General features: G+C 38.7%; 1 protein-coding gene across 12 annotated transcripts in view; it reads right to left on the bottom strand.

Moving 5' to 3' along the window:
- Positions 1-12943, bottom strand: part of LOC129770241 (SCY1-like protein 2) — a 295540-nt gene that overhangs the window by 103370 nt on the left and 179227 nt on the right. For all 12 annotated transcript variants that reach the window (XR_008742068.1, XR_008742069.1, XR_008742072.1 and 9 more), the window contains 4 exons: positions 11529-11659; positions 11307-11421; positions 10943-11088; positions 10673-10826 (listed from right to left, as the gene is read on the bottom strand). Coding sequence is in view for 6 of the 12 variants with exons in the window: in XM_055772942.1 (XP_055628917.1) it covers positions 10673-10826; positions 10943-11088; positions 11307-11421; positions 11529-11659 (546 nt within the window). In the remaining 6 variants the exon portion in view is untranslated. The remainder of the gene's footprint in view (positions 1-10672; positions 10827-10942; positions 11089-11306; positions 11422-11528; positions 11660-12943) is intronic.

The following is a 12943-nucleotide window of genomic DNA, read 5'->3' as shown; positions in this document are numbered from 1 at the left end:
TGAAAGCGCGGATGAACGGTGTCACCAAGAGCCTGTTTGTGCACCCTAGGCCAGAAGGGAATCTATCAGGAGGAGAGTGATGCCACAAACGGTTCCCTGGGAAGACATCGCTACACACACATACACGCGCGGCTATTAACAGGTGGTTATCGAGTTGGCATTAACCACTGGTGGGCTTCCAGTATCGAGGAAAATGTGGAAATATCTAATTGTTACTGAAAATAATCTGCCAGTTCCTCTGGGAATTTTCAAAATATATTCATGTGAAAGAGTTTAATTGAATGTTTTCTATCCATGTAACACAGTGACCAAATACATTTGGTTTTGTGGTTTTTCAATCAATCGCAATTAACAGGATAGCTTCAGAAGATTATTCTTCCCCATCAGTAGGATATTTCCGTATCCAATATTGTATGCGCCCGCAATCGATTATTGCTCAGTCGCCGAAAGTTCCGAGCTCAGAGAGTTCATTCCCCTCTAGTTTGCCTTCCAAATTGCCATCGTAAACCACACCTTCTCTCGATTCAATCACACACAAAAAGCATACTTAAGCGATATTCTGGTGGTGAGACACATTCATTTTTCGTGAGGACATCGACAAGACAACATCGTTGCCTAACGTGCTGGAGGAGGTGGACGGCGAAGGATCGACACATACACGCGCAGAACTCTTTCCGTTAGGATGCCATTCAGCATCGAGAAAGTTCCGGAAAGATCTAATCAATGCTGGAAAATAATCTGCCAGTTCCTTTGGGAATTTTCAAAATATATTCATGTGAAAGAGTTTAATTGAATGTTTTCTATCCATGTAACACTGTGACCAAATATGTTTCAATCAAGTGCTATTAACAGGTGGTTATCGAGTTGGCATTAACCACTGGTGGGCTTCCAGTATCGAGGAAAATGTGGAAATAACTAATCGTTACTGAAAATAATCTGCCAGTTCCTCTGGGAATTTTCAAAATATATTCATGTGAAAGAGTTTAATTGAATGTTTTCTATCCATGTAACACTGTGACCAAATACATTTGGTTTTGTGGTTTTTCAATCAATCGCAATTAACAGGATAGCTTCAGAAGATTATTCTTCCCCATCAGTAGGATATTTCCGTATCCAATATTGTATGCGCCCGCAATCGATTATTGCTCAGTCGCCGAAAGTTCCGAGCTCAGAGAGTTCATTCCCCTCTAGTTTGCCTTCCAAATTGCCATCGTAAACCACACCTTCTCTCGATTCAATCACACACAAAAAGCATACTTAAGCGATATTCTGGTGGTGAGACACATTCATTTTTCGTGAGGACATCGACAAGACAACATCGTTGCCTAACGTGCTGGAGGAGGTGGACGGCGAAGGATCGACACATACACGCGCAGAACTCTTTTCGTTAGGATGCCATTCAGCATCGAGAAAGTTCCGGAAAGATCTAATCATTGCTGGAAAATAATCTGCCAGTTCCTTTGGGAATTTTCAAAATATATTCATGTGAAAGAGTTTAATTGAATGTTTTCTATCCATGTAACACTGTGACCAAATATGTTTCAATCAAGTGCTATTAACAGGTGGTTATCGAGTTGGTATTAACCACTGGTGGGCTTCCAGTATCGAGGAAAATGTGGAAATAACTAATCGTTACTGAAAATAATCTGCCAGTTCCTCTGGGAATTTTCAAAATATATTCATGTGAAAGAGTTTAATTGAATGTTTTCTATCCATGTAACACTGTGACCAAATATGTTTCAATCAAGTGCTATTAACAGGTGGTTATCGAGTTGGTATTAACCACTGGTGGGCTTCCAGTATCGAGGAAAATGTGGAAATAACTAATCGTTACTGAAAATAATTTGCCAGTTCCTCTGGGAATTTTCAAAATATATTCATGTGAAAGAGTTTAATTGAATGTTTTCTATCCATGTAACACTGTGACCAAATACATTTGGTTTTGTGGTTTTTCAATCAATCGCAATTAACAGGATAGCTTCAGAAGATTATTCTTCCCCATCAGTAGGATATTTCCGTATCCAATATTGTATGCGCCCGCAATCGATTACTCAGTCGCCGAAAGTTCCGAGCTCAGAGAGTTCATTCCCCTCTAGTTTGCCTTCCAAATTGCCATCGTAAACCACACCTTCTCTCGATTCAATCACACACAAAAAGCATACTTAAGCGATATTCTGGTGGTGAGACACATTCATTTTTCGTGAGGACATCGACAAGACAACATCGTTGCCTAACGTGCTGGAGGAGGTGGACGGCGAAGGATCGACACATACACGCGCAGAACTCTTTCCGTTAGGATGCCATTCAGCATCGAGAAAGTTCCGGAAAGATCTAATCAATGCTGGAAAATAATCTGCCAGTTGCTTTGGGAATTTTCAAAATATATTCATGCGAAAGAGTTTAATTCCATGTAACACTGTGACCAAATATGTTTCAATCAAGTGCTATTAACAGGTGGTTATCGAGTTGGCATTAACCACTGGTGGGCTTCCAGTATCGAGGAAAATGTGGAAATAACTAATCGTTACTGAAAATAATCTGCCAGTTCCTCTGGGAATTTTCAAAATATATTCATGTGAAAGAGTTTAATTGAATGTTTTCTATCCATGTAACACTGTGACCAAATACATTTGGTTTTGTGGTTTTTCAATCAATCGCAATTAACAGGATAGCTTCAGAAGATTATTCTTCCCCATCAGTAGGATATTTCCGTATCCAATATTGTATGCGCCCGCAATCGATTATTGCTCAGTCGCCGAAAGTTCCGAGCTCAGAGAGTTCATTCCCCTCTAGTTTGCCTTCCAAATTGCCATCGTAAACCACACCTTCTCTCGATTCAATCACACACAAAAAGCATACTTAAGCGATATTCTGGTGGTGAGACACATTCATTTTTCGTGAGGACATCGACAAGACAACATCGTTGCCTAACGTGCTGGAGGAGGTGGACGGCGAAGGATCGACACATACACGCGCAGAACTCTTTCCGTTAGGATGCCATTCAGCATCGAGAAAGTTCCGGAAAGATCTAATCAATGCTGGAAAATAATCTGCCAGTTCCTCTGGGAATTTTCAAAATATATTCATGTGAAAGAGTTTAATTGAATGTTTTCTATCCATGTAACACTGTGACCAAAAATGTTTCAATCAAGTGCTATTAACAGGTGGTTATCGAGTTGGTATTAACCACTGGTGGGCTTCCAGTATCGAGGAAAATGTGGAAATAACTAATCGTTACTGAAAATAATCTGCCAGTTCCTTTGGGAATTTTCAAAATATATTCATGTGAAAGAGTTTAATTGAATGTTTTCTATCCATGTAACACTGTGACCAAATATGTTTCAATCAAGTGCTATTAACAGGTGGTTATCGAATTGGCATTAACCACTGGTGGGCTTCCAGTATCGAGGAAAATGTGGAAATAACTAATCGTTACTGAAAATAATCTACCAGTTCCTTTGGGAATTTTCAAAATATATTCATGTGAAAGAGTTTAATTGAATGTTTTCTATCCATGTAACACTGTGACCAAATACATTTGGTTTTGTGGTTTTTCAATCAATCGCAATCAACAGGATAGCTTCTGAAGATTATTCTTCCCCATCAGTAGGATATTTCCGTATCCAATATTGGATGCATAAAACCTTGTGCCTCCAACGTAACGCTCTCGTTTTCGAAGTTTTCCAAATATTCATTCATTCAGAATGAATTCAGATTCAACTTCATACAAATGATCTCTAAATCAACGATAGTCCTACGTCACCCTTGCGGTTATACCATAGATATAACCCACTTCCTGTTTTTTCTTCTGGGGTTTGCCTTCTTCGTTTTGTGGTTAATGGGGTAGAATCTCCCGTTGGGGTCGAAACCGCTTCCTTCGGTCTACTCTGCGCAGCCTCGTTCAGTGCGTTCTCCGCCTTCTCTGCTCTAGCTCTCCAGGATTGCTGCTCACGATCAGCTGCAGCAAGCGCTGATTTGATTTTTATCGTGAGGTTTCTTATCACGGCGTGTACATTACTGCGAGGCTTGATATATTCGTAAAGTTCCTCGCATGCTCTCTTGGCTTCATTCAGCTTCGATTTTTCATGGTGTAGTTGAACGTCGATGGGTTTGTGGCTACTCGGTTTTTGTGCTGGAGATTGGGTCAATATTGGTGATCTCATCACTTGACCCCTTCTGGTAAAGATGCCTACCTCTTCAATTTCGTTTTCGAATTCTGTGGAAGTTGTTTGTAAATTCATATTTTGTTGGGTCCCCACTTCGGGCCGCTATCTCCGCTCGTTGTACATAGTCGCTTTTTTGTGATCCCATGGTTATCTATGCAAGCAGTGAGGCCATGGAAAGGGTTGACACGGTCCTTCATGGGGACCGTGTTCAGAGCCAGATCAGCGCAAGTCAGGAATGCGACATCTGATACCTAGTACCTAGTGCCTGAGCCTAGACGAGCATCGAACGTACCCGAAGGCCTGCCAAGGATTTTATCGGGACGGGGGCAATCGCGCCATTGACCCACACGCAATTTCAGGAAGGTTTAACCCTTCCTTACCGAGGGAGCAGGATGGCACGACTGTCAGCCTTTAGCGTCAAATCTCTCTCGTTTTCATATCATGTCCGTTTTCCATATAATAACCAGTTTGTTGTAATCAGGATGTGCTTAGCACTCCTTCCATTGCTCCTGCTCACGGTATTTCCCCCGTGCAATCTCCATAGGCTTTACCGCGCCCTTACTCGCGTTGTCACCCGATTAGTCGCCTCTTACGACAGGGACAGGGACCAAGACCCGAAGTACTATTCTAGGCCGGCAGCTTCACGGCACATGTTATGTTATGTTATGTTATGTTATGTTATGTTATGTTATGTTATGTTATGTTATGTTATGTTATGTTATGTTATGTTATGTTATGTTATGTTATGTTATGTTATGTTATGTTATGTTATGTTATGTTATGTTATGTTATGTTATGTTATGTTATGTTATGTTATGTTATGTTATGTTATGTTATGTTATGTTATGTTATGTTATGTTATGTTATGTTATGTTATGTTATGTTATGTTATGTTATGTTATGTTATGTTATGTTATGTTATGTTATGTTATGTTATGTTATGTTATGTTATGTTATGTTATGTTATGTTATGTTATGTTATGTTATGTTATGTTATGTTATGTTATGTTATGTTATGTTATGTTATGTTATGTTATGTTATGTTATGTTATGTTATGTTATTACAGTGCACTGTAATAGTAATAACATATTTTTTAACAGGATAACGTAGATGAAGGCCTTCCTTTAAATTAGGTGTAACTTTTGAGGATACAGCTGGATACAGAAACTTGAAGTGTGGTTTTGCAGCATTTTGCTTGTACTTCAATTTGTAATCGGTTTGGTTTGCCCCAATCTGCCCCTTTATGATATATCCTAGTTCAAAAATAGGTCAATTTTAACATAAAAAACTCCAACATCTCCAAATATATAAGAGATAGAAAAAAACAACGTGCGTCAAAAATGTGTGTTTTGACTAGGCAAAAAAGTTCTCTAAACATTGTAAAATTGTAAAAAATCAAGAGGAAAAGTTAGGACGAAAATATGATTTTTTTGTGCTTATGTTATGTTATGTTATGGTATATTATGTTATGTTATGTTATTACAGTGCACTGTAATAGTAATAACATATTTTTTAACAGGATAACGTAGATGAAGGCCTTTCTTTAAATTAAGTGTAACTTTTAAGGATACAGCTGGATACAGAAACTTGAAGTGTGGTTTTGCAGCATTTTGCTTGTACTTTAATTTGTAATCGGTTTGGTCTGCCCCAATCTGCCCCTTTATGAAATATCCTAGTTCAAAAATAGGTCAATTTTAACATAAAAAACTCCAACATCTCCAAATATATAAGAGATAGAAAAAAACAACGTGCGTCAAAAATGTGTGTTTTGACTAGGCAAAAAAGTTCTCTAAACATTGTAAAATTGTAAAAAATCAAGAGGAAAAGTTAGGACGAAAATATGATTTTTTGGTGCTTTTCACCAAAAATGTCCCATAACTTTTTTACCTGAATAGATAGAAAGTTGATGTTTTCAGCAAAATTGTTTGTTTTGATAAGAGCTATAATTTTTATGAAGACACCAACTTCCTATCTCTAAAGCTGAAAAAAATGGATTTTGGATCACACTTTTAGGGGGATTCATTTCAAAATGGCAGCCCTCAAAAGGTGGCCCTCGTTGTACTTTAAAACTTCTCCGAAGACATCATATACGTAAAATTAACCGTTTTGGAGAAATCCCTCACGATCACGTTTTTGCACTTTTGGACCACTGTGCACCGCCCCGAATGGATTTCGAATGAAAAAAATGTAATAAACAGTAGAATATACAGCCGGTCCAACAGGTAGAATGATTTTGAGGACCTATAACCATTTTGGGTAAGATTTCTTGTTATGAACATTGCACCAGTCGTGATTGAAATGGTTGATCAATTGGTATAAACTTCAAAATGTTTTGGAGGACCCGTAACATATAGTACTTATCTAAACTCAAAGACAATGTATTCCAATGTAATTCCACACGCACTGCGCGCTAACCGTATCGAATTCGTAAGCGTAAACAGGAAAAAAGTAACATTGGGAGTGGTGGGAAAAATCCGAAATAAAAAAAACAGCTTGGATCGATCGAACGAAAAATGTCAAAAAACTTAATTGATCAAGGAACAGGAAGGGTGAGGTAAGAATAATATTTATGCATTGTGATTATATTTTACATTATATTGGTAAAACTGAAGCACACATATGCTGGAAAAAAACCGGACAATATTTAAAAAACTAGAAAATTTCAGGGTTTAACTGTTTGACTGGATCGAGGAAAAAACTGGAAGAATCCAGTTTAAACTGGAACATTGGCAACGCTGATCACCATAGTTCTAGATATGTGCGAGTGCAAGATGATAAGTTTACTTAACACTCGGTTGCGCTAGAGTGTGGAAAGAGAGGGTACAAACCCTCTACACTGCAGCGGATAAATTCTCTGGAGAGTACACTCTCATGAAACATGCGTGTGGATTATATGTCGAATGAGATTGCACTCTTTAGTGTACTCCTCAGTTTGGCAGAGTGCGGATCAGCGCTCTTCAGTGCTGGACACAGGTTTTCGTAAACCTGTAAAGAGTAAAGAGAGTTTAAGAGAGTGTGACTCACTCGCACCATGATTTCTCACAACTAGCGCACACTGGCTCTTTTTATATTCACCGGTGGAAGGGAAAAGCGCATGGTTTCTCTTTGGTGAGTGATGACTGTGTCCTCAGTTTAGGCATGAAACTCGCGCGCGGTGTATCATTCCAGTGAAAATGCCATTACTGTTTTTATGTGTCCTCGACTTGGCCCCACAATTCTCCTTTGCAGTCTCTTGTGCCGTAAAGTTTCCGAACTCGTGTTCCTTTGCCATTTTCCTCATTGGACTCAGTGGATTCGCCGAATCTTCCTTTTAATGACCCTCGGAATCCGAGCTGACCTCGGACGGGCTGTGGGCACCTTTGCGGATAGTTGTCCTTTCTTTCCTCGGTGCAAGACCCTTTTCACGGTCAACCGGGACACTTTCACGGCGATTGAAATGTCTTTTTACAACATTTGCGCTTGGAACAAATCACGAATACGGTGTCACTTCGTCATGGTGCAACTGTCTAACTGAGGAAATCGACTTATTTTACTCGTAGCCTATTATAATACGAATTACAGTCCAAAGCATTGTATGCACAGGTGAAACGGGAACCTTATTGTCGTGACTCCTCTTTTCCATCGCACTGGTTTCGCACTTTGTGACTACTCGCCTCAATAATACTCGAGAGAATGAAGTGCTCTATCGAACTTGCGGCATACATTAGCAAGAGAGGGTATGAGATTCCTAACTTCTCATTTTTTCCATTCTCATGCTCTAACCGTCAATCAAAGCATAGACCTAATGAAGCGTATTTCTCATACTCACCTCAATAAATTTTCCCTCTCCTTTGAAGTCTAACAGCGCTCTCACATCGCTTTTCATTCATGGAGAGCCCTATGATTCACCATGTACGCTCAATATAAATTTCGTCAAAGACTCGAAACAGACAGAACACTTATAAAATATAGACCCAATTTGTTCGCTCAATTTAATCGTGTTTATTATTATTTTATTCATATAATTTTTATTTATTTATTTATCTCACTCTCATCTTCCTCACTTATTTATACGATGGCGCAAACACTATCACGCATACAGTACTTGACATACGAAACTCCTGGCGATCCCGAAAATAATTATCACCTTCATTCCGGAGAATTCGAAAGTAGTTATTTGGAAATGAATTTCTTCGGTATTCCTATACCATTTCAACTCGTTGGCATCAATATTCACAAAAACTGCAACAATTTCATATGAATATCTACAACGCAACGAATAAGTGGTTCTCTAGCTCGTAAGAGAACGATGATCCTTTCAATCTGTGTTGGTAAATACATTGGTCTGTACTTTGCATTGTAATGCTGTTCAGTATTGGACTGTTTCATGTTGCGTCTGTAAACTGCTTGGCCAACTTGAAATGTTTTCGTGTGCTCGCTAGAGATGATCCTGGACCGGATAAAAAACACGTTCAAACAACTTCTTACGGTTATCAGTGAATCCTCTACGTTCGTTGGATGTTTTGCATTCATTCTACGGACAATGTGGATAGAGAAAATATTGCAATCTAAGCTCCGCCGCATTCTACCCATTGAGTATAAACAAGCCATTCGCGATTTCAAATTATATTATTCACAATTCACAAGTCATCTAGGTAGTGATCAGTAGGCAGCGAGGTTTTCGAAATGACCTCTCTCTAGGCCGAGTGATTAGTCTAGTTTTCCAAATTGGTCTTTTTTAAGAATAGAGGCGATTGAACTGATGAATTTTTAAGCCTCTGTAATTCAACACAGTTCCCAATGCTGATATTACACATAGCGGTTTTGCTCGATTCTAAGGAAGAATGAAATATAGATATCGAACAGTATAGTGCAATTTTGTTCTGTGGGGGCATTTCGTCGATTTGCATGACGTCTGGTTATGAGTGCGTCTGTATTTTTGCATCACATCTTGTTTAAATCTGTACTGGAGTGTAAGTTTAAAATGTCTGAAACAACAGCGTTACGTTTGGGGTACAATGTTTTGAGTGTTATTACCTCTTTTAGGTTGAACAAAGTGGTATGTCAATCACATCATTCGAAAAATAGAGGATGTGTGAGTAATGCTGGTTATTTATTGACCCCTAAAACTTGTTTTAATAGCTCAAAACTCCTTAGAAAGCAAACTATTGGAATCACAAACATATATATATTCATATATATTTCAATAAACTGGAAGATTTTAGGGTTCAACTGAATAACTGGATCGAGAAGACAAATTGGAAGAATCCAGTTTGAACTGGAACACTGGCAACGCTGGTTACGTGTATTGTTCTTGCTGGAACATGAATTATGAATCAACCAAAAACGTCTACAAAACAACGCAAACCCATCGGTCCATTTCAGGGCCACTAAAACTTTCGACTCAAGAGAAATTTCGATGCATGATAAAAATCTATTTTATATTTATTTTTGGTTGAATTGAGCATCTGTGAATTCAGGAGTGTGTTTGGATTTTTTGGTGTAATGATGTTGTTTTGAACTAAGGAAGCTCTAGCCTTCAAAAAGACCAATTCGAAGAACTAAACTAAGCAACTCGGCCTTGAGAAATACCATTTGAAAAGCCTTGCTGACTGATAAATTGTGAATGCTTATTTGTGATTTTTTTTCAATCGATCATTCACTTTTCGTGATTTCAATTATTGTTTCCGATTCAAAAGAGACATCAGGTATTCTCCAGCGTTGAGAGTTGTGTTCTGCGGTGGAAAACTGGAGATGAAAATTTCTTTTGATGTTATTGCTTCCGCCTCCGCTGCCACCACACAACAGATTCGGTTCGGATTTTCTATTTTCGTTTGCGTCTTCTAAGATGTTTCGTTCTGCGTTGGAAATGTAATTTTGCTAAGAGATACTACCACTTACATATTCAAGAAGTTCAGTATTTCAGTTCCAGTGTTCTAGACAGCGAGCAATCAACAGTACATGTTAATGCTTAGACTTAGTTTGACAATCAACTCAAATTGTTTCGCAAAACGTACAAAACGTTCGCGCTCCGCACTCAGTGAAAGCATTCACTTATCGGCCATTGCTAACAAAGATATGTGTCAAAGAATTTTATTATTGAAATTATTTCATGTTTGTTCTCGCCGACAAAAATTTCATAGCTCTGTGTTAACAGTGCGGTCGTGTCTTGGACATGATTCTTTTTTTTCTTTCTATTTTTAGCGACCCGCGACACCATGACTATCACGTGTTTCTGGACCCTAAGAAAAAAAGTGATAATAAATATCATCGCGAAGCAAATATCGTCCTTTTTAATCAATTTTGGGTGGAATTTTTCTATGACAATACAACATCGAACATCGAACTGTAAAGGCATACCGTAGCGTTTTCGTTGTTTCAATAGAAATCAACAAATGGGACGATAGAACACCTGAAAAGTAAATCATCTGCATACGTGCATTTGATGGGAACAAATGAACCATTTCGAGCACCACTTACTCCGTTCAATTGTTTTTTCGTCCCAGAAGCAGCGGAAATTGCTTACCTGCACCTGTATTGTTGTACTCTCGAGAGCATTGAACAGCAGCGGAAGCACTTCCGTCCTGATGTCATCTCTTGGTGTTTTCTCTAGGATTATGTGTAAGTTCTCTAGTAATGCTACGGTTGCTTGAATAGATTTAGGAGCTACAAAAACAGTCCTGCAGAGAGAAGTGTGCCGATAAAATGCAAGATTAGCTCGTATCATAGGTGCATATGCGGTTTGGGAAGGTCCACAGATGCAAATGGATCGGGTGTGTGAAACCGAGGAACTTACTTGAATGTTGGTAAAATGATTGCTTCGTATTCGGTGTTTGCGGATTCTTGGACCAGGGTTAGAGCAGGTTGTAATACCGCAGCTAGCACCTCATCGGCACGCATTTCCTGCTGTAGATTAGGCCAGATATGCTGCCACCACAGTTTCTAGGAGCAGAAATTGTTAATTGTACGATTTTGTGCAAGAGTTGTAGCCTTTAATGGAATGTTAGATCGTGGATTTTACGTTATGAACTTTTTGTTATTCCCACAATTTTCTGCTGTCTAAAGTATCGCAGTTCATTGAAGGAAAGATAAACATGTCGGTGAACAACACGATATGTTCTGCTTGCGCCCTGAGAATATCTCAGTTATTTTCCACTTACCCGTGGTATAAAGGGCAACACCTCCCTCAGTGTGCTTCGGTAAAAGTGGGCTTTCTGTGTGGGATCCTTCATGTTAATGACGTCTAAAAATTGCAGCGCCTGCACTGCTGGATCGCTATAAACAATTTATAAAAGAGCGGGTGAGTATGTGAAAATGTTAAAATAAGAATAAGCTCATGAAATGGGCGATAAATCATGTATACGCGCCTGAAGCTATCTTACCTGAAGTATTTGATGAGTGTTAGCAGCTGAGCTGTAGGACGCGCACCGGGTGATTTCCTCAATAGTCGCGTGCACGCTTCTTGTAGTGGAATAGGTATCCGAGGCAATATATTGTGGACAGCGTCATCAAGCTGAAAATTAGATTTATCTATCATTCGATAATAATGAATCACAGTTTTGGCTAGAATATAAAATTATTATTCACGGACATATTGCTGTTTAATGCTCTCCACAACATTTTATTTCTATTTTGAAATATTACGAGTAATGTATTGTATATCGACCTCAAAGAATGCACACTCAATTCTGAATACTATATGCCATTTCAAAGCATTCGCTGAAGCTTATTAGTGATATTTTCCAGGTAAGTCAAACAATTTTGTCAGGCATCAGAATTTGTGGGAACCGGAAAAAGGACCACACGCTAGCATATGTCAAAGTAGCAATCCGAATCAACAACAGGACGTAGGAAAAACGTGTGAAAGCAAACGATTCGAAACAGCTTTTATCACACCTTTGAATAAGATATCACAAATATAGCTCGCTCGTGGGGAGCACATCAAACCATAAGTCACACTAGAAAAGTAGCGCCCTAATGAAAGTAATCTCCAAAAGTCAACTGTGTTACATGAGCTAGCGGCACACGGTGTGTGGGTGAGAGTAGGTGAGCATTCTGATGCGTGTGGATAAAAAAGGACAAAAAAAGTTCGTTATATTTATATTCATGTTTTCCTCGGGGGATCCGTTTTCGCAGAACGGCTCCACCATCTATGTAGATCCGCGCTCGACAAAAACATATAAAAGTGTATTTACCTACCTTCATTAATGCCAACTTAATCAAATTTACTACCAGTGTACGTGGAAGACCGAGTTTCGACCGAAATGCCACATTGAGTGATAATTTGTTGACATAATGAATCACCAAAGTTAGACAGGCAGACCCCGGAACCGTAAAATGTTCATAATAAGGGATTTTTTTTATTTGTATGCGGTATGTGCGAGTATATTGAGTTGTTATGTTGAATAAGGGAATTAACATCTCTTCCGAACATCATTGTATAAATGTGATAAACTTGTGTTAATTCCAACATTTCAATCTTTATATTAGCTGCAAGAAAACTTTTCCATGTCGACCAAAGGAGACGCAAATTTTATCATTCTTAATTGAGAAATTTTCCATCGGTAGAAACCGTTCAGCAGCTGTGCAGTGTTATATATTTTTTCAAGTAGTGTATTTCCAAAATATGTGACCTTTCAACAGAATAACTCGAAATCGAAAAATTGGGCTCGATTGATGTACAGATTGTGACTGAGACAGTTAGCGAAAATGGAAGTTGTAAATGATTATTTTTATGATAATGATGATGGTTCCACCCAGAGATGCCCACCTTCCTGATTTTTTAAGGTATCCCAGT

This window comes from Toxorhynchites rutilus, chromosome 2, assembly GCF_029784135.1.
Source record: "Toxorhynchites rutilus septentrionalis strain SRP chromosome 2, ASM2978413v1, whole genome shotgun sequence".
In the NCBI taxonomy this organism is placed as follows: domain Eukaryota; kingdom Metazoa; phylum Arthropoda; class Insecta; order Diptera; family Culicidae; genus Toxorhynchites; species Toxorhynchites rutilus.
Note: the sequence above shows the minus strand (reverse complement) of the source record. Positions and strands in the feature narration are given on the sequence as shown.